The sequence below is a fragment of the Juglans regia genome, chromosome 16 (assembly GCF_001411555.2).
Source record: "Juglans regia cultivar Chandler chromosome 16, Walnut 2.0, whole genome shotgun sequence".
In the NCBI taxonomy this organism is placed as follows: Eukaryota; Viridiplantae; Streptophyta; class Magnoliopsida; order Fagales; family Juglandaceae; genus Juglans; species Juglans regia.
This window is the reverse complement of record NC_049916.1, coordinates 24,895,591-24,918,147: the sequence shown is the minus strand read 5'-3', so window position 1 is coordinate 24,918,147 and position 22,557 is coordinate 24,895,591. Positions and strand designations below refer to the sequence as shown.

The window sequence follows — 22,557 nt, the reverse complement described above, 5'->3', positions numbered from 1 at the left end:
AGTGAGCCGCCCAATTTATACCAATGGGTTCGACTGATTAGCTTTTTTGTTTTTTTTTTTATTTAATGATTAAGAAAATAATTATTAGTAAAATTATAATTGTTTTTCCTAATAATTAAGCATGTGAAAAAAATATTTAAAAGAAAATTAAAAAAAAGATTTACACTAGCGGTATGCATAGCAATAAATACTGGATAATTGACTAGTATCATTCTTTCTCAAAATGGCTAAATATGTTTTTATTTTGAAAAGTAAAATGATAGTTAGAGCATTGGCAATGGCCTAGAGTTTAAATTTTCGCTAGAACTTCAAGTTTTAGCTATATAATAAATCTTTGATTAGGTGAATCCACATTAAACTAGTAATTTTAAAGTCAAAATAATAATATAATATCATATATTTTAATAACATTTTATAATTTTTTTAATATTTTGCAAATAAAATTTATATATTAATTAATAATTTAATTTTTACTTAAAAACAAAATAAATAAAGAAAAGCAACAAGCTCCTATATATAATCACAACCTTCTACCCAAAAGTCAGAACATCTTCCTCCATATATATGTAACCACGCAAATCCAACACAAATTCAACATAGTTTCTACCACTACTTAACCATGTGTTCAAAACACAAATCCAATAAAAAAAAATTGCAGTTTCTATCAACACGGTTTCTACCATATGGAGAATGTCCTAGTTTTGTCAAAGCATGCTTCACTTCTTCGTTGGCCTGTATTTATGAACATAGCATAATTAATGAGAAACCTCAACATAGTTGGGCCAAAGTGGAAGTATTAATGCTTAAGGAAAGCTATATACATAATTCACGATGGCCTATACATATAAATGTACAAATAATTAGAGAAGTCATTACACGACCAATGACTCACTACCATTCTCTTGCTAATATACTCACATAATACCAATCTCATTCACTAACTAGTCTTCTCCTCCCAACGAAATTCCCCATATATACATGTACACACATGCATGGTCAACTATTAGGATTTGAACCCATGTCATAAGACTTCACTATGCAAAGATATTATAGAGATCGCATATAAGACCTATCACAGTAATAGTGCATTAATTAAATTAATTGATCCCACCATGAAGTGGCCTAGAGACAAATTCAAACAGCAAATTGAAACTTCAAGAATAACCTAATTTAACCTACAACCAATGACCCACAAAATTTTAAACCTACATGTGAGTGTTAAAATGTTCATTACAACTGTATGAAGCCATAATGCATGGCTAAAGCCTTTTTAGCCAATGCCACAACTCCTTTTGTTTTTCTTTTCACAATGTGAACTATAAACATTCAAAAGAAGAATAGTCGAAGTCATCCTATCAAACTTGGGGTCATTACCAATTATTAACTTCCAAATCTTGCCCCCACAAATACTGTTGATTAATAACTCTCAAACTAACTAAGAATCCAGAACCTACTTAATTGTCTCTTTTTGACATAAAAGAACATTTGTAGCTCATTCATCAGAGCTTAATCTAGGCGATTCCTCCTACATGCCACAAAACATATTATTACTGATATCAAAGTCTCCTAAGATCAGTGAAGTAAAGTAACAAACACCACATTTCTTGCAATATTGAAAGCCAATACCATATTTCACTAAAAAGTATCAATTTATTAGAGTTGAGTCATCTCGTTCTTGCAAAACAACATTTTCGCCCTGGTGTATGCATCTGATAGTCAGAAGATTACAAAATTTCCATAAAAATCTAATTGCCCATCTCTTCTCAATTAGCGAATTAATTCATCACTAAAAACATCGATTTACGAGAAATCGCACCTATAGAGCCAAAAAGAACCTTATTTTGAAAAAAGAACAAAAAATAAAGGTTTTAAAATTTCAATATGTCAAACTCAAATCAAAAAATCCAGTCACCGTTGAGAGGAAATAAAACGGGACGAAAGGGAAAGTACCATTTTGTGCATGCGATGGAACTCGCTGGACTTGAACTAGTTGCGGATAGACTTATGGAGGCGAAGCATGAGGAGCTTTCCCTTGAGGTCGACCACCTTTTTGTTGATTTCTTTTGTGGTCTTGGCCCTAATTTCATTAATTTCCTTCTCTCGCTGTTACTGTCTCTGTCTTAAGGGGGTGGGGATCAAGAAATATCAAGAACCGTAGGACGACAGGAACTAGGAAAATCAGGGATTCAAGAAATTGATAGGAAAACAGAAAGAAGGGGGAGCGAAGAGGGAGAGAAGGGCAATGGTTTCCAACTGTCCAAACTTTTAGCGCGAATAGAAAAGGGAATATGAGGGAAAAAGAAAAGGGACGAAAAGAATAAAATAAAGGTTTGATCCTTCTACAGTCACTCGCCAAGTATAGCCAAAGAGATGAATTCACTGTAGCTCAAAGCTAACAAAATATGCCTTTGGCTAGTTCAATGCAGAGATTTTAAATCATAAAAATGTAAAATTTAGACTTGAACTTGGCAATGGCTAATCCATTGCCATTGCCAAGTCTAAAATTTAGCTAGAATCTTAATTTTTTATTATAATATCAATTTTTGACTAGGGGAGTCCACATTAGACTATTCATTATAAAGTTATAATAATAATATAATATTATATATATATTTTTTCCCAAATACAATTTATATATTTCTTAGATCTTCATGCTTTGTAGAAAATAATGTATTATATATTTCTTAGATTTTCATGCTTTGTAGAAATAATATATCTACTCTATCAATTAGTATAAATAATGTGCATGCTATGCATGTTTTACCATTCAAAGAGAGAGGGAAGTGATGAAATAATTAAATATTGATTTCCATTGTGAATAGTAGCTAGTCATATTTGAAGAGGACTTAAGATTTACTATTCATCAAGTCTTAAGTTTTGGACCATTGGCTAGTCCAATGTAGAGGTTTTTTCTCACATATAGCTAAAGTTTGGACTTGCATTGACACTTGGCTAGTCCATTGCCAATGCTCTTAGCCGCCCTGCTTGTACTGTTGGGTTTCACCGCTTGATTTTTTTTACTTAATTATTAAAAAATAACTAGTAATAAAATTGCATAGTTCTTTTTTCTTACTGACTAAGGTGTAATGTTCAAAATTTTGAATATCGTTTCGATAACTGTTTCAGTTAAGGAGTATCAGTACTGTTTTGGGATAATTTATATATAGATAAATTAATTATATATGTATAAATTATATTTTAAAATAACTTTAATGCAAGTCTTAAAAATTAAAACATATATTAATAAAACTCAACAATACTTCTAAGTTCTCAATCCAATTATTAAAAAAAATAATCACTTATCTTCATCACGAAAATAAGAGTAGCGATTAGATTTCAGTCCTCGTGTACACAAGGGATTAAAAAAATTATGAAAATAATCTTCAAATGTGAGAATAAGAGTGAAAATTGTGAAAATATATTGAAAATATAAAAATTCGACTAACACACTGAAAATCAACTGGTACATCGAAACACATCGATATGATCGGTATTTGACCCGGTACGAAACACATACATTCCATGTACTTGTCACTATCCCAGCGTGATAAATACCGGTCGTATCGGCCAGTACGGAATGATATTTAAAACTCTAATAATGTTAGTTACAAGTCTCAAATAAACAAATTTCATACAAGTCCTATATAAAAAGGTGGGTCCCATAAATTAAAAATAATTTTTTTTGTACTTTTTAAAGGTGAGATTCATCTCGTTTGGTTATGTAGTTCAGATGAGATGAGATGATATGTTTTGTTAAAAGTTGAATAAAATATTATTATAATATTATTTTTGTTTTTAAATTTTAAAAAAATTAAATTATTTATTCTATTTTATGTGAGAATTTAAAAAAATATAATGATTTTATGAGATGAAATGAAATGAAATGAGATGATATGAGATAATTTGATTTTATATAACCAAACCAATCCTAACTTTTTGAAAGTGAGTTTCAAATAGACAAGCTTCTTAGAATCTATTTAAGAGTTGTATAAGATATCGTTTAGATACATAAACAATTTAATCTCATTTTATTATTATAATTTTATCAAATTTATACATAAAATATAATAAATAATTTAAAATCTAAAATTATAAAAAAAATAATAATATTAAAAAAATAATATCATAACTTAACTTTCAACTTTTACGTACTTTTACCTCAAATTATATCCTCTCGTTACTTCGTTGAAACGGGGCGTAAATCTTTTTTTCTCTTGAATATATCGCTCTTGTACAAAATCCTATGCTTGAAAATACTGACCCCCCCTCCCTCCCTCTCTCTCTCCCCCGACTGTGTCGTCGAGACTCGAGAGAGAAAGAGAGCCTTCTCAGACTGTGAAGCAAAATGTGAGATTAATTGATTACGAAATTCAGGGGATTTCTCCCTGTTTCAATTTGTGTGCTTTCATGGGAGAGAATTTATTTTTGGGTAATAACGCACCCTTTTGTTCTGCTCAGCGTTTTCTGGAGCTCGGTGAGTCATGGAGCAAGAGGTTGAAGGGTTGCCCACTGATCACGCCACTCTGAAGGGTACTGTCTCTGAGTTTCCTGTGTTGCTTTAGCTTATTTGCATTTCACGTTCACATTAATTTGGACCAGTTAGTCGATATTTCTTTGAGTTTCGCTGTTCGACCAGGACAGTGCACGGGGTTAAAAATTATTCTTATGAATTTTTTCTTTTTTTAGAATAATTGGGTGCTTAATTGTTTTAGTAAATATATATAGGTGGGTGTGCAGTATAGAGTACACAACCCATGATTATAATAAATCCTACTACTTCTGGTCCTGGGGTTTCCGCCCTTGAAAAAAAACTTTGGACGTTTAGCTCAAATCATTGGTCCGGTATTGGATGTATCCCCCCCCCCCGGGGGGCAAAATGTCTATTTTTTTTTTTTAATAAGTAAACAATTATATTGATATGAATAGGCATAGCCCAAGTATATTATACAAAAGGTAACACCTATTTGGGAAACAAAATGCCTAATATTTACTCTCTAGTAGTTAGGGGTCGAGATTCTACCAGCAACAAATTAATGTGACTTGTGAAGTACAACAATTATTAGGAAATAATCGCATTAGAGCTGTAGCTATGAGGGCTACAGATGGTCTGATAAGAGGAATGGAAGTGATTGACACAGGAGCTTCTTTAAGCATTCCAGTCGGCAGAGCGACTCTAAGAATTTTTCATTGTGCGCCTGCCTTTAGACATTTAGATACAAAATTATCTATTTTTCAAATGAGAATTCAAGTAGTAGATCTTTTAGCTCCTTATCGCCATGAAGGAAAAATAGGACTATTTGGGGGGAGCTGGAGTTGATAAAACAGTACTCATTATGGAATTGATCAATAACATTGCCAAAGCTCATGGGAGTGTATCCGTATTTGGTGGAGTAGGTGAACTTACTCGTGAAGGAAATGATCTTTACATGGAAATGAAACCAATTTTTTTTTATTAAAATCATTATGAGTGTAATAATGTGAACTATAAAACAGATGTGTTTTTTTTTTTTCTAAAAAAAACGTCAAAGAAAAAATATTATAAAAAAAAGATAGAAAATATTCGTGCCAAAGTGATTCCATCCACTGCTTCCCTACTATTGTATCCTTCCACGTTATGTTTTTGTTTCAGTTTTCCATGAAATTTAGCAAATTCAAAAAGTTGCTCATTATTTGGATTTTATACTTGTTTTTAAAATAAGGGTTTATAGTTTTCCCATACCATACTTTCCCTCCTATGCATTCTTGCTTGTAGTTTCCCCTCATAAAAAATTACTTATAAAAAAAAAAAAGCTTCCCCTCATAATGAACTTATTATGTTTGGAGTCATTAATTCTTGTGAGTTATTTATTTACATGTGATAGTTCATATGTCACAATCTGTATCGAGATCAGGGTTTTACCAAACAGGACATAAAAGACTAAAGTTATCAGATAATGGAAAAGAATACGAAAGCTTAGCCTTCTCTGCAAGCATTCTTAATGATATTGAACAGAGGAAACCAAAGACGTCCCCAGAAGTTATTGATTACCGTGATCCTTTTGCTATCCCCGACCTCCTGGAAAGGTTAGGCTCTGGTAAATATGGAAGTGTTACGAAAGATATGGAAGCCCTCATTGCTCGAAGGATGCAGATGCTACACCCTTATTTCTCCAAGTATCCCACTCTTTCAAATACATTCTTGGAAGCAGAAAAGAACCAGAGTAAAGGGGCTTTGAAACAAGCTACTCGCACATCAGATATTAATATAATTGATTTGGAGGATGAACATGTTACAAATGATGTCAAAGCAGTAGCACCGCCAGTTGTAGTTATTGAATCAGATGATGAAGACAATGGATATCAGGAGCCTTTTGTTCCTTTTCGGGAGATTGTCTTGCCAAGACCAGCTGGACAATTTCTCATGAAGGACTTTTTGGTAACTCTGCCCTGAACTTGTAATTGTGGAGTTGCATGTTTAATCACACTCATGAACACAAGGCACACACTCAAAAAGCTACATGATTCAGCTTTTGACTAATCACAGTTTGATGAAGTGAGTTTAAATCCATGTGCTATCCAATTTAGGAATCAGAATATATCTATATATCTATATTGTTTTTTGCTACTGAATTTCTGTAAATTAAACTATGATCATTCAATATTTAATAACATATACACATATTTAAATAAAAAAAAAATTATTGGCATGAGCCTGTTATTGCCAAGTCTTAGGCTTTCAAGTCGATGAAAACTTGAGTTTTTAGCACTTTTTCCCTTTTCCTAGTTACGTGGATCTCCCATATACTTCCTATATACGTGGATCTCCCATATGCTTCCCATACACTTTTTCCCTTCTCTTAATAAAATTTTATTTTATTTAAATAAGTACGGGTTCTTGTGTGCTGGTCAACGTTTTTGCAATTTTTGCCCTCTTCCTCACTTCTTCAGTTTTTGTGTAAAACATAGATGTATTTAAATTCCTGTAATAGATGAGTATTATAATTTATTGTAGCATTTTAACTAAGATACTTGTTTCTTACTTTCAATGATTTTGAATTAATTTTAATGTGAATTGTAAACCGTTGGACAGCTGGATTCGTTCACCATATGAGTGAAATATTTCTTCATATGACAAGTAAGATAACTTTTATTAATGATCAGAAAGGTACTATCCAAGTACACAGAGAGTATAGCTCAGATACAACTAGTTAGAGAAAGTAAAGAGGTCGTAAAAATTCTTAAAGGTAAAGCTAGAGAAAAATAATTGGACAGCCATTCAATAGTAGCATGTATCACACATGGGTGACGTACACTGCAACTAAGTACAAAAGCACTTTATGCTCTTTATTAGTGATATCAAGTGATGATATACTTTTTCTAGTCTTACCATGCATGCGCACTATGTTGCATGAGTTGGTAGGATGTACCATGCCGCTTGTAAGCAACAGTTTTGCTTTGAAGAAGCTTATTGCTTCAGTGAAGTGTGTACACACAGTACCTACTGCAATAGTGTTTGTACCCTTTGCATTTGCTTGAGGTAAAAATGTTGCTCGATTGGGATATTCTGATATATCAAGTGATTAATGCTCTTTATTAGTGATATCAAGTGATTAATGCAAGTTGTTGTTCTGATAACATTTTTATCCTGTCCTTCCAATTATTGGTAGGATTATCGTGTCCCTCTTGCTAATGCTAAAAAGGGTGGAGCTCAACGAGAAAAAGCAAGTGCTGAGCTTGAAATCAAGAGAGAAACGGGTGCTGAGCTCGAAATCAAGGGAGAAAAGGGTGTTTATGTTGGCATAGACGATGAAGACAATCATCAGACCGATGCTGAAGAGGATGGCCTGGAAGATATGTGGAAGGAGATGTCAATGGCGTTAGAATGTTCGAAGGTATTTAAAATTTAGTCATTGTCAAGACGACATGGTTCTTAATTTTCAGTTTGTTCTTTCTGTTTTATTTTTCTCTAAGATGAGATAGACCGAGCTTGTTTATCCACCCTATTGTTTGGACTGTATCAAAATTCTTTGCTTCAATGCCTTGGTTAACATCGTTGCAAATATTTTTTTAGTTAGGATTGTTGAGTTGTACATTACCCGTCGACAAAAAGTCGAGTTGGATTTTGGATATACTATTGATGTAGGGATACCTAAATGAATTTTCGTGTGACTTGCAATTTCTTTTGCAAAACCCTTCTAGAAATTTAAGGGAAAAGTGGTTTAGAAAACAAGGACAAAAATTGTCAGGTTGAGTTTTGTTAAAAGGCTGTGGTAACTTCCATCAGTATAGATTGAAGAAGATGATGAATACTTTCTGCAAAGAAGTCACTGCCAGGTGATTCTGCTGGATGGAATGCATTAGTGTAGCTAAAATGTACGTTAATTGCTGGTAGTTTAACATACATTCATGTTATTTTGTTGGTTTAAACTTTTACTCCTGTAACTTTTCTTAGTTATGTATGCATTGCATAAGCTCTTTTCTCATTTTTCATATTTTATGTTTATCTTCTGTCCTTAAAACTAGAAGTTATGTGTTTTTGTAATGAGCACTAACGACAAAGTTTTGCTTATTTATGCTTTAAAGTTGCTGCACAAGCATTGTTAATATGAATCATACTTGATCCTGAAAATCTAGGTTCCAATTTAAGGTGTTTGTTTGGTATTACCAAAAAACTAGAAAATGGTTGCATGGTCACTCAACCTTACTAAGGACTGGAGAAATACCTTTTTATAGATGTGAAATTGATATGAATAACTTGATATTATTGACTATATTAACTTAATTTTATGCTGCTTTCACTAGGATGATGCTGTAGATCCTCCATCTGAAGAACAGGCGAGAGGAGGAGGGGAAGACTGTGATCATTCTTTTGTCTTGAAGGATGATCTTGGTTATGTTTGCCGCATTTGTGGGGTAATAGACAGGGGTATTGAGACAATATTCGAGTTCCAGTACAATAAGGTGAAGACTCTTGGTGCATTTATTATATTTTTGGAATTTTCTAATGTCAGCACGGAACAGTGGTATATGCATAGAATGATATGAGTATTAGTATCAAATTACAATTGGTATTCTAACTGTTAGTCCTTTTTACCCCTTTTGATGGTTAAATGATTGTGTGATAGTTGCTGTTATGTTGTGAGATAAGTTAATTTGTTTGCCAACGTTTAATAATATAGAGTTCTAGTTCTGTAAAGTTGAGTGTATTGGTATTGGAATTAAAGCCATCATTAAATGGATATGCTTGAACTTATATCGGGATACTTTGGGGATTCAATTGCCTTTTGACCAGTGTTATTCTTTTCAATTCAGATCAAAAGGAGTACCCGGACTTACATGCCTGATTCTCGGAATGCCAAAGACAGAGACTCAACTGAGATATTTGGAGTTAAATATTCTGAAGATGATACGATGGCAACTGAAATATCTGCCCATCCAAGGCATACAAAGCAAATGAAACCTCATCAAGTGGAGGGTTTCAATTTTCTTGTTAGCAACTTGGTGGGTGATAGTCCTGGGGGCTGCATCTTGGCCCATGCTCCTGGATCTGGAAAGACATTCATGATAATCAGTTTTATGCAAAGTTTCCTGGGAAAGTATCCACACGCTAGACCACTTATTGTACTCCCTAAAGGAATACTGGCTACTTGGAAAAAGGAGTTCCAGACGTGGCAAGTGGAGGACATTCCACTGTATGATTTTTACACTGTCAAGGCAGATAATCGGTCTCAGCAGCTAGAGGTGTTGAAGCAGTGGGTGGAGCATAAGAGTGTCCTTTTCTTAGGGTACAAACAATTCTCAACAATTGTTTGTGACAATGGAACCAGCAATACCTCTGCTTCATGTCAAGAGATACTTCTCAAGGCACCTTCAATTCTTGTTCTGGATGAAGGGCACACTCCAAGAAACGAGGACACAAATGTATTACAGTCCCTTGCGAAGGTGCAAACGCCTAGAAAAGTTGTACTTTCAGGAACCCTCTACCAAAATCATGTCAAAGAGGTGTTCAATATTTTGAATCTGGTCCGACCAAAGTTTTTACGGTTGGAAACCTCTCGAGCTGTTGTCAAGCGCATCATGAGTAGAGTGGATATACCTGGTTCAAGAAGGCAGTTTAAAGCAGGTGCTGATGCAGCTTTCTATGACTTGGTTGAACACACATTACAGAAAGACAAGGATTTTAGGAGGAAAGTGGGTGTCATACAAGATTTGCGTGAGATGACCAGCAAGGTCCTTCACTATTATAAAGGGGACTTCTTAGATGAGCTTCCTGGTCTTGTTGATTTCACCGTGGTGCTGAATTTAAGTTCCAGACAGAAGCATGAAGTTTCGAAATTAAAAAAGTTGGTGAGGAAATTCAAGATAAGTTCTGTTGGGAGTGCCGTCTATCTTCACCCAAAATTGAATTCTTTCTCTGAGAATCATGCAATTGCTGATCATTTGGTGGATGAGTTGTTAGAGAAAATAGACGTGAAAGATGGAGTGAAGGCAAAATTCTTTCTTAATATGCTTAGCCTATGTGAGTCAGCCGGAGAGAAGCTGCTGGTTTTCAGTCAGTACCTCCTACCCTTGAAATTTCTAGAGCGATTAGCAGTGAAGATGAAGGGTTGGAGTCCTGGAAGAGAAATCTTTGTGATTTCAGGTGAATCAAGTTCTGACCATCGTGAAAGGTCCATGGAGCGCTTCAATAATTCTTCTGATGCCAAAGTCTTCTTTGGCTCCATCAAGGCATGTGGGGAGGGTATATCTTTGGTTGGGGCATCCCGCATAATTATTATGGATGTACATCTTAATCCGTCAGTGACCCGGCAAGCAATAGGTCGAGCATTTCGACCAGGTCAAAAGAAGAGAGTGTTTGCATATCGATTGGTAGCTGCTGATTCGCCCGAAGAGGTAGATCATGGCACTTGCTTCAAGAAGGAGTTAATTTCAAAGATGTGGTTTGAATGGAATGAATATTGTGGTTATCGGGATTTCGAAGTGGAGACTGTTGACGTGAAAGATTGTGATGATCCCTTCTTGGAAAGTTCATTCTTAGGGGAAGACATAAAGGCTCTGTACAGAAGGTTAGAATACACACGCCCTTGTTCACAGTCATGATCCATGCTCGAATATTAAATTGTTCCCTAACTTTGTTCTGTATAATTTTCAGGTAGTTCCTAGCATCATGCTAGGTCTCAGCACTGGAGTAGGCTTGAATTATATCTGACTTCTATCTGGCCAAGTTAGAATCTTCACCTATTCAAACTTCGGTTTTATATGTAGAGGGGTGGTTGAATCAGTAACAATCTTGAATCCATTCTGGAGTCTGGGATTACGTTCATTGGAGCCTGCTTTTCCTGACTTCAAATCCTCGGGGGAAAAACGTTTCTGTATAGCATGCCTTAAGTGAAGCCTGGGGTTACGTTCAAGCGTTGCTTAATATTGAGTGACGATTTCCTGTCAATTGTGTGGTTTCTCACTAGCCATTAAGACCATTCCGCTTGTAGTGGTCAGAGTGACGTAAACACTAATTTCTGTATGTGGATGAAACGATTTTTTCCCCTAATTTTCAGAAGCCTGATAGCGGTTTTTAGTTTTGCCATGCCCTACTTGTTATGGTTTTAGCTTATTGTTAGCTTATAAAGAGAATTCTCCATTAATCCCCAGGAAGGTGAGAAATGGTAATATAGAGCAAACACTTGCATCTGAGTGGCAGCGTTTAGACTGAGATGAACTATAAATAATAGTATTCTGTAGGTTCTATTGAGATATGTTTGAATGTAAATAGGTTAAGATATGTGTTTAAATGTATGAAATAGGTTGAGATGATTTTAAATTTTTTATTGAAAGTTTAAAACGTAATCGATCTCATCAATGATTGATTTGAGATGAACTGAAATTATTTGAACAATCAAACATAGCCGGTTCTCTGTTTCTTTCTCTCCTGTTGCAGTTGATGCAGCCATTTCTAGATCAGCAACAACAATTACCAACCCCGGCACAATCAGTATCCTCTGTAGGTCATCGTCCGCATCAAACCAGCAATCACCCAACATCTACTAATCTTTTATTTCAGATTATAGCATCTTTCTTCTTCAAACTGAAGTAGGCACAAATTGTACAATTTCCTTGAACATGTCAAGCAAAAAATATGTATCTTTACAATATGCTAATCTTCCAGTCAATTCCTTGATATATTACAACTGTGTTTTATGTGTCACCATATTTGGACTGCAATCTTTCTATTACCATCTGCTAGCTAGATCAATGTTCCTGGAAGAAGAGTCCATAGCCAGGCAGATTACTGTCCCTCTTGCTAACAATAATAGTTCAAAAATCAATCATGTGGATCCGCGATCCGAATTCTCACACGACGAAATCATGTAATAGATGGGAAGAACTGAACCTGTGTTGCTGGTTACCAGGATTCATGCACTCAAAATCTGCCGTCTCAGCCCCTACAGATGATGATGGTGCAGCATTGTAAATTTGGTCCCCTCTCATGGAAATGAAACTGCGATGGGTCACACCAGACATGGGTAGGCTATCACCCTCACAGTGCTGCAAACCCAGTGTGAGAGACACTCCACTTGCACCCCCGAATCTCCCCAACTCTGACATGTGATATGCAGCAGCAGCCGCCATGTACCTTTCACTGGCTGCATCAGAATGAACTATAGCATCAGGAAAGAGATTACAGTCATCCATAGTACGCCTTTGTTCCTCCCTTCCCTTCATTAGCCCATATTCCTTTTCAGTTTCTCCATGAGTCCCACTTTGATAATTGGCTACTCCAACAGATCCTGCCATTTCTACATCAGGAACATGATCTGGTTTGGAGTCCATGAGTTGACCCATGCTGCATCTCTCGGTGGCTGTTGAACTTGCACTCTGTTGGAAATCTTCCCCTCTATCCTCAGAGGTCCCATTATCACCTTTTGTTGCCTTGGCTGCATTTTCAGACGAGGAATTAGAGTCCATTTCAGCATCTCCAATCTCTTCTTTGTACATCTCTTCGACCATGGGCTTCCAGAGACGCACCCGTGCATTTATAAACCAGTTTGAGACCTGAGCAAGCTCAAAGATGTCGCTAAATTAATAAAGATGAAACACAGAAACAATGCATAGCCATTTAAGGACAAAATAAAAAAGAAGCCAAGAGCATATGACATTTCTCCTACTACTTTTAGATCCCAAGTAGTATTGAAGCGACTCTAATCGATTAGTATCTTCTAATCTGCACGAACAGCCTACAAAAAGAATTTAAAATACGCACAATACTAGCTAATGATGAGTTGATATAACCATATCCCAGATATTTAGTGAAGAGGTAACCCAAAAATTTTCATATTATTTTTCACAGTAACCCAATGCTCTGGTTATAAAATAAAAGCAGAAGAATGGAAACAAATGATACTTCTCTTCCGTTTCTTCCTTCAATTGATTCGACCATGATGACCACTAAAAAAAGTCAACCTAAATAAGTTTATTCTTCAACTTCTACCGCATTATTCCTACTGTCCTTGGCTACGGCCTACGTACCACTGACTTCTCAACTTTCTCCATCACATCCTCCCAAGTGACTGAAATTGTTTTCTATCAACGGGATTCAATTTTCATATGATATGCATATCCAAACTCTGAAAGAGGTACTTCCGATTTTCCTATAAGAACACAAAGCATCTCATATTCTATGCCAGAAACTGTAGACAACAAAATTAAATGGTTTTCACCTGACTTCTAGTCAAGCCAGTCTGCCTCGCTAGCATGATCTTATCAGAATCCTTTGGATAGCTGGCAAAAAAAATTAGAACTTGGTTAACAAAGCACTAAGATCTCATGTAAGAAAATTTGGAAATTCTTGGGTAGAAGTGTTATGTTAGAGGAATTACGGATGAAGGAAATGCTCAAACAGCCAAGCACGAAGAATTGAAACTGAGCTCTCAGGTAGCCCCCTTTGCGGCCTCCATGCATGTTGCTGCATCATACCAAGCTGCTGAATAGCCCTTTGTTGCCTGAGCTGCTGGTCCACATATCGGAGGCGACTTATTCCAACTCCTTGACTGCTTCCTGAAGTATCTTGATCCCCAAGGCTTTTTCGAGTTGCTCGAATCTGACCAGTGATTGCATCACGCAAGCACCGAAAGTGACGTGAGATAGTCTGTAGGGCAAGTGCAGTATATGGTTTGGCTGCCCCACATCCCGCAATCACATCAAATGAAGACACCACAATCTGCATCTGATGATAATACTGCTTGTACCTTCTATCAACCTATGAAATAAAGTAATCATCATTAGACCTTGTGGGAAAAGAAGTTCATACCTCTTAAAATATTATAGGGATTAGGATGAAATCATTAGAACACATCTTAGCTTTTGTTGACTAAAGAATTAACTCCATGGCAATGAATTCTAGCCTATGCATGACTTGTATCATAATACAGCAAAAGTAGTTGGCACAGGTATTGTAACATAAGAGAGATTATGAGAACACAGAGCAGGAAAATAAAACTATACGCACTCCTCATAGCTTAATCAAAACAATCTCTCTCATCCACACACAAAGGTACAAAGGAAATAAGAGCCCAATAGCACAGTGTTTATCAGAAATAGGTTGAAAAGGACTGTGCAGTGCATAAATTCATGCATTCTTGTTCTTTACATAGAGACATCTGAAAGATAAAAAAACTAACATTCTTGGTAAAAATAAAAATCTACAGACGATCATAACTATCAACTTAATTACTTAATTGAGAAAAAAAAAGTAGCTCATATTATATTTGTACAAAAGTTCCCAGCAGCACCAACTAATTTCTCATAACTGCATAGCCACCATCAACCAATATACAAATACGAATTGTAAATAGGTAAGTTGTCACAAACTAAAAGTTAAAACTTTTTGTCACGAAAAGTCTGGTAACTTTTACTTGCTGAACAATGTGAACATTTCATCCTCCCATTATCCATGGAGGGTTCCTGAATTCCATATCCTCCTTAAAGCTACGCCAGAACATTTTATTTTCAACAATTTTAGAAAGTTAAGAAATTGTGATAACATTATTAAGTCTTTAATTAAGCATTTAACAAGATAGGAAACTGCTATCTATGTAATGCCAGCACCTCTCCCCATATCCATTTGGCCTGAATTCACCTGGTGGCGAAAATGGCTGAACACCAACAGACACAAAATACTCAAAAGCCAATCAGTGAGATAATACCTTTGCCCAATCAGCATGTGATACTAAATTTTTGATCCTGCAGCTACCTAATTCTTAAATATAAATTTCTTTTTCCTGGTAAACTAGTATCAATCTTTCTTTGGAGGTCCTCAATTCGGTAAACATGTGATGCCAAACTAATAAAATTTAAAGTTTCACATGCATGCATCCAGGCAGGCAAACAAAATGTTTTGCGACAAAAATATGAGAGGTACACAATGTTCAAATAGAGTAAAAACTTACCAGAAAATCAGGTTCACTAAATTTGCAATGAGGTTTTGCATTACCTAAAATTAGTCCACTTCATGACCACATAAATGAATAGATCAATACAATTATCTCAGAAAGAGACATGGAAAACTAACTTATTGGTCTTACCTCATCCGACATGGACAATAGCTTTGTCAACTTGTCTTGTAGATCTTGTTTTTCAGCATTAGAAAGCTCACATAGAGAGTTACTGGCTGACTCGTGAGGGTATGAAGACACTCCACTGGGTGGCATTGTAGTTTCATTCTTTGTTCCCCCACCACCCTCCTTGCGACTCTTTATCTGATGCTCATGCGCGCCATCATTTTTTGCAATATCAGGCTGCTTTAGAGCTTTCCGGACGTTAACCACTTCGTCAAGCAGTTGTTGTGCTGCCTTAAGATATTTGGAACTGGGAATGTTTCTCACAATGTTTGACATCCCTAATGTAGATAAATTCCCTTTATATAAATCTTGATTTCCTCCAGGAAAATTATGAGGCAAGTATTCAGCATTTCTCAACTGTTCATCTCTAGAAGAGCCATTCCTATCGCCACTATCAGCAGAAACTGACGAACTAGGACTCAAGATTGAAGCAAATCCTGGATTAGGATTCCGATATGGGATAGAAGGCATTTGAATTCCCGATGGGATTTGTGTGCTGAGGCTGAGAGATAATCCCTGGCCCTGTAAGTTTTGCCCACCGTGAAGAATGCTGGCGGAGCGCCCACCCATTGGGTGCGTAACTAACATCTCATTTCTACCATCCCTCCATGCATTGAAATCATGCTCCACAATGCGTGAACCAAAATTTGACAAAATTTCTTGCTGCTGTTGGGCGGAATTTGAAGCACCCAATGATGGGATCACCATGCAGTTGTTTTGCTGCTGAGAATTCCCGGCCAAAGCATCCGAGTATGACCCAGAATTCATATACATCATCATATTACCGGGAAGAACCGACGAATTAGGCAAATGTTCCCTTACATAGAGCATTGGCGCAGTATCTCTTTGATTATTTGAACTGGCGTAAAAAGCTTCCATTTTTCTCAACTCTCAAAACGTCCCGACCTGGTTATGCGATTTAGATCACGAAGTCACCTCGGAACTGAAAATTGGAAATCAAAACAGCTTCCTGTCATTACTAATTCTTATTTTAAATATGGAGAATAATCAATATTAGTAACCAAATTTTAGTCTTAATACAGACAGGTACAACCTTAGAAACTGCCTGAAAGAAGCTATTACAGGTAGAAGACTCTCAGTCATAACACTTGACAGTAGATAAAAGCTATGAATTTAAGGGTCAGGCGTAAGAGCAATCTTCATTTCCGTGCTGGGATATATAAATTTATATATATATATATATATCAATTTATTGGTTTTTTTTTTTATAAAGATAGATTTCTATACAAGCATCAACGAGAGAAATCTTAGGTACTGATTTAAGGAAAACCTTTACAAAAAACTTGAGTAGAAAGAGAATTAATGCTCAATAAATCATATCTCTTCACAAAGAAATCAAATTTAAGCAATACACACTCACGTGAATGAACAATTACGACCCAAAAAAATCAGAAATAAACCAAGGGAGAAAAACATGAGATTTCCAGGGGAAAAGAACGTGATTTCGGAAGATAAAAGGGGGACAAAATCTACAGAACCCAACAAAAAATAAAAGAACCAAAAAAGGGGAGGAAGAAGCAAGCAAAACGAAATACCAACAACCTTTTATAAGTTGGTACATGTTGAAAAATAAAAACTGGATGTACTTCATTTTCTTATCGTCACCATCATCATCCTATCAAGCACTAGAAGGAGGGAGAGAGAGAGAGAGAGAGAGAGAGAGAGAGAGTAACAAAAGTTTATGTTTCAGCGGCCAAGACAAAGTGACGCGAAGGGGGGAAAAGGAAGAAAAATGTCAGAGAGTTGAGAATATTAATAATGATAATAATAAAAAAAAAAACCTGGAAATCTGTAGTAGTTGTGGGTGTCTTGGGGAACAGCAAAGCTTAGAGACACCAACCGATCTGCAGGAACACAATCCTCCCCAAACTAAAACACTTTCCGATCCCGATACTCCCCCAAATAGAACAACACAAGGCCTCGCTTCTCGTTGAAAATTCAATGCATACATATGCTCCAAGGATAATAATATTAAAATAAAGAAGCCCCAGCTACTGTTCTTTCAGGAAAAAGAAAAGGGATATATATCTCGAAGAGCTATGAACTTTCGCCTTCTTCTCTTTTTTTCTAATCGTGTGCTCTCCTCCTATGATTCCCTTAAATCTCCACGTGAGAATCATACGCAAACATCTCTCTCTTTAAAAGCTTCTGTGAGAAACTCAAAAGAATGATAACTTTATCTTTCCATCTCTATCTCCTTTTGTAAAACAGAATTTTCTCTTTTCTTTCTTTCTTTCTTTCCTTCCTCTTCTTTTGGGTTTTGTTTGAGCCCGAGTTCCAGGAGTTTGGTGCGATGCTTGACTCAGTATCGCTGCTGCTTCTTCTTCGCGACTCGAGAGCTTGTTCTTGCTGGTGTAGGAGAGTTTGGTTAAGGAGCTTAATCTCTAACTACCAGTTGGTAGAACTAAACCCTCTGTTAAACCCCTTACACCATATCTCCCTCCCTCTCTCTACACCTCGGGCTGTCTCTCTCATCCTTGAGCATGGAAGGTCTGGCTTCGCTGCGATATCCACCATACACAAGCATATTCTAATCCCTCCCCTTTTTTGTTACCTTTATTTTTTTTTAACTTTTTTTCAAACTTCCATTATTTGTTTGTCTGTTTGTCTGTCTATGTAACTTAAAACGATTGTTTATATATTCTTTGAAACAATTGAGGCGTACAGAAGGTGCCCATATCACTGCGTATGTCATCTTTTTATTCTACCAAATATTGTGATTTTGCATTGAGGGTCCCTATCTTTTGATGTATTTGTGTTTATTTCCCTTAGTTTTGGTATTAGAGACTTCTCTACGTACGAGTATTACTAGTCAACATCATTGTTTGAAATGGCAAGGGAAAAAGGTCATGCACTCATGCGTGGGAGACATGGTACTCTTTTCAAAGCTATTGCTTTCTTTCAAAGAGTCATGTACATGACCATTCGAATAAATGTAATAAAATCAAAGTTTATTTGCAAGCTCGATTACATGCATCCAAAATATATAAAATAATAATAATAATAATAATTGTTATATAAGATGATGAATCTTGAAACAAGTGACTTATTACTATCAAATTTTTTTCTAAAAATTATATTTTTAATTTATAAGTGCTACAGATATAAAAATATTACATAAAAATAAATTCAAAAAATAGTGTGATTTCATATAATTTATTAGATTTACTTTACGATAAAAATAATTTTACAATCTAACGTATTATATCAAGTCACATTATTTTATGAGATTAATTTTATATAATCTATTTGTGAGTAAAGTATTTATTTTTTAAATAGATAGCCATTTTAAAGCAATGAAGAAAACCTCTTCAAAAAACTTGCAACCGAAGATATAAAGTACAAAACTTGCCTCGATTGTCAGTGGAATCATCAATAATATGCTCACTTTTTGAAAATTAGACCTAATTATCGTATGCTCAAAACATAAAAGGTAAGATCGCATGAAGAATTTTTCATCCTGATGATGAAGATATTCCATTAAAAAAAAATAGTTATTTTATACACAGTCGTCTTATATAGACGTCGTGCAGTCGGCAGATAGGGCACCATGCCACGTCAGCTACTATTTCAAAAAAAAAAAAAAAAAAATGAAAACGAAAACAAAAGCAGGAAAACTCATTTCACTTTCTATTTCCCGCCTTTCAGGGTGCAAGACAGTGATCTTTAAGTGTTGAAGCTCGAACGAAAACAAATGTTCGTCTCATTCCTTAGACTGTTCATCTCTCACTTTAAAACAAGCAGCTTCCTTTATGAGTTTCTAGCGTCTACGAGATAAGTTAATTTCGTTTCATATATTCTATTTCATATTTACATATTAAAAAAAAGTTTTTTCTTCCAAAAAAATGGTCTTGTAAGTTTATGCACCTCATTTTTATGCAAAATCTTAAGTCTCTTCCTTTGTTAATATTTCTCTTTCTTTCCAGAAGATTTTTGTTCCTTAAATAGCGAGAATTAGAGTATTTTTCATTTTAGAGTATCAAGTTGTGATGAGGCTGACTGCTTTTGGTAAGGAGCTGAAATTTCGTTAAGCTTTGATTGCCATTTTCATGTTAGGGAAGGGTGGAGGACTTTTGTGTGATTTTTCTAACTTGTCAATGTAGCAATTGATAAATGGTCTGGTCTTGGGATGGAGGAGAGGGAAGGGTCTTGCTGTCTTGCAGCGTGGGTCTAAGGAGAGAGAGAGGGAAGATCTTACCGCGTAATTTGAGATGGAGGAGAGGGAAGGAACTTGCAGCGAAATAAACAAAAACTCAAACAAAAAAAAAAACAAAACATAATATTTTATTTTTTATCAACTCAGCAATCGTTTACAAGGCACTTGAGGTAGGGACTGCCTTATTTTTCAAAAACAAAACAATCAACCAACCGTACATGCCTAACGCGCTAATTGGCACTACTTGTCTTTATATATTCCTTTTCTTCTTGGGGGTATCTTTTAGATTGTTGCAATGATAAAGATAAAGGCATATTGGGTGGGGCGGCTACCTAAGTAGCTATAATCCGAATGAGAGAGCATGGAGGCACAAACTTTTGAAATATAGGGCGGTATTTGTCGTTATATTATCCGATGATAATAGGTTAAAGAAGTCATTTACGTTCATATATAGAATTTTAAAAAATTATCTGAAATAATAACATTTCTAACTCATCATTTTTTTTTTAAATGCAATCTATCTAGAGTCTAGCTTATATTTAATGCCCGCAAATAATAATACAAATAATAATAATAATAAAAATAAATTATATTACTATCTCAATATATTTTGATCACTCATCAATATTATACATTATCACATGATGATAAGTGGAATGACATATACGTCTTGCCCGAATGGTCCGGCACGATTATCCAAATATGAAAGCCCATATGTTAAAGATTCAACGGATAGCGAGAAGAAGGCTCAAATCGGCATGAAAAATATGGGACAACATTCACACAGACACACCACATTAAATGACATAATATGGGTCGACATCTCATCTTTGACAAAGGCTATCGCATTATATAAATACGATATGATGCTGCTTACAGACACATAAATTTGATATGAGTTGAGATCTTGCTCCTGACAGAAACTCTCACATTAAATGCGACGACATGCTGCCCACAACAGGGGTGGACACCCCAGGCGCACAAGAAAGAACAATGACTATACTAAAAAAGAAGTATAAAAGTCTTGATACATGTACGATTCGAACTCATATTATTACAAAACTCTTTCTTTCTATGAAAAACTAATGTAAGCATCAAGTGTGTTTTCTGGCACTTCAGGCTACCAAACTTTCTTGTTTCAAGTCAAACGTAAAGGTTGGCAAGATGCGAAATACGTCACTAATAAGATACTTTTAGCATTACTCATGAAATAACTATGCACATCAAAATATTTTTTTCAAAACCAGAGGGAGGAGAAGATATGTTCTATTTGGGCATAAGGTAAAGCCAGGTTGGCGTGCATGTTTAGTTGACTGATGACAAGAGTTATAGTTTGAGTTTACGGCTAAAATAATGTTAATGCTAGACATATATAGGACTAGCTAATTAAGTTGAGAAAAGCTTCCAAATACGACGTGCTGTGCAATACATCCATATGCATGCATTTTTTTCCCTGTACGTGCATTTAATTATTTATTAGTTTAGATTCCGAAACATGTTCTATGTTCTTAAATTTCTCACTATAGTACTATAATATTAATATTTTTCAAACGGTCGTAAAATCGACACGTCGTTTTACGGTAGATGATCTTAAAGTGGCAAGACAGACATCATCTGACCTATGGAGCCCATACTTACGGAGCAAATGTATAAGCGAAACGGAGGCCGAAATATATATATATTTATATATATATATATATATATATATATATATATATATAAACCAACATTACAAGATTGGTCTTGGTCTTTTTATTATTATTTTTTTGTTCCTCCAATTGAATTCTCTGTGTTTATTGATTGATGGGCAGTTAAACCATCCCTCAAATAGCATTGAACTTCCTTCTTTTTTAACAACTAAATATTAATGTTGATTAATAAAAATGATTATATTCATGAAAATTGCTATTTCAAAAAGGAGAGTTTTTTTGCTGCGAAGTAATTTTATAAAAATAAACGCATAAATGAACTTGATTCGATATAATATATCACATAAAATCATGGAGTTAATTTGTAGGTTTAATTTATAAAATCTTTTTGTAGCAACAGTACTTCTCTAATATGAATTATCTTAAATATTTTTCTCTTTATAATCACTCACGAATCATAATTAATAAATAAAAAATGCGATTTTTATCTTAAATTTTGTTATTACCGTTGGCATGGACTGGTATAATATAGTTTAAATAATTTAATATATCTATTATTTATTTTTTTAAATGTATAAATTAACTATATTAACTAAAAATAAGGAAAAAAAATCATTTGTCCTTGCAAAGAAAACCACGACCAATTAACCACTTTGTTTTGCTTAAAATGCAAATCAAATAATGTCCAAATCGCTCGAAATTCTAACAACCTTATTATTAGCTCAATTTCAAGTAATGTTTTGAATACTCTTTCGATTGAGGTATTGAAACGAGATATTTTGATATCAGTATTATTTTAAATATCGTTTCATAATATTTTATATATGAATAAATTATATATACACACATATATATATATATAATTTATAAATAATCTGATCTGAATTGAAAGTCTAAAAATAAGCCTGTCATTTAAAAAAAAATAAAAAGAAATAAAGGTCGAAATCTGATGTATCGATCTATACTGGCCGATACAAAACAAGAGTCTTCTATGTACTGGCTATTCGGCCTGTATGAAACAAAATTCAAAACACTGATCTTAAGGCAGAAACAAACAAAAAAAAAAAGGACCCTTCTAGAGTCACCGTAGGGGGCTCCCGCTAGCGTATTTGAATTTTTTTTTTTTTTCATTTTTTAC

General features: G+C 34.9%; 2 protein-coding genes across 4 annotated transcripts; one reads left to right on the top strand and one right to left on the bottom strand.

Moving 5' to 3' along the window:
* Nucleotides 1-4,239: 4,239 nt before the first annotated feature.
* On the top strand, nucleotides 4,240-11,562 carry LOC108980838 (protein CHROMATIN REMODELING 35-like). 3 transcript variants are annotated; one of them, XM_018951853.2, is made up of 7 exons: nucleotides 4,240-4,347; nucleotides 4,459-4,530; nucleotides 5,907-6,415; nucleotides 7,647-7,871; nucleotides 8,782-8,940; nucleotides 9,292-11,045; nucleotides 11,132-11,562. In XM_018951853.2, exons 2-7 carry the CDS (start codon nucleotides 4,482-4,484, stop codon nucleotides 11,133-11,135), a joined length of 2,700 nt encoding a protein of 899 aa, XP_018807398.1. In that variant the 5' UTR covers nucleotides 4,240-4,347; nucleotides 4,459-4,481; the 3' UTR covers nucleotides 11,136-11,562. The 3 variants fall into 3 exon arrangements, with proteins under 3 accessions (XP_018807398.1, XP_018807396.1, XP_018807394.1); XM_018951851.2 differs by having other exon boundaries at nucleotides 5,892-6,415; XM_018951849.2 differs by having other exon boundaries at nucleotides 5,862-6,415.
* Nucleotides 11,563-12,006: 444 nt separating this feature from the next.
* Nucleotides 12,007-18,211, bottom strand: LOC108980836 (BEL1-like homeodomain protein 6). The gene is made up of 5 exons (XM_018951847.2): nucleotides 17,396-18,211; nucleotides 15,558-16,536; nucleotides 13,854-14,233; nucleotides 13,695-13,755; nucleotides 12,007-13,029 (listed from the first exon to the last, which is right to left on the bottom strand). Exons 2-5 carry the CDS (start codon nucleotides 16,470-16,472, stop codon nucleotides 12,328-12,330), a joined length of 2,058 nt encoding a protein of 685 aa, XP_018807392.1. The 5' UTR covers nucleotides 16,473-16,536; nucleotides 17,396-18,211; the 3' UTR covers nucleotides 12,007-12,327.
* Between the last annotated feature and the right edge of the window lie 4,346 nt (nucleotides 18,212-22,557).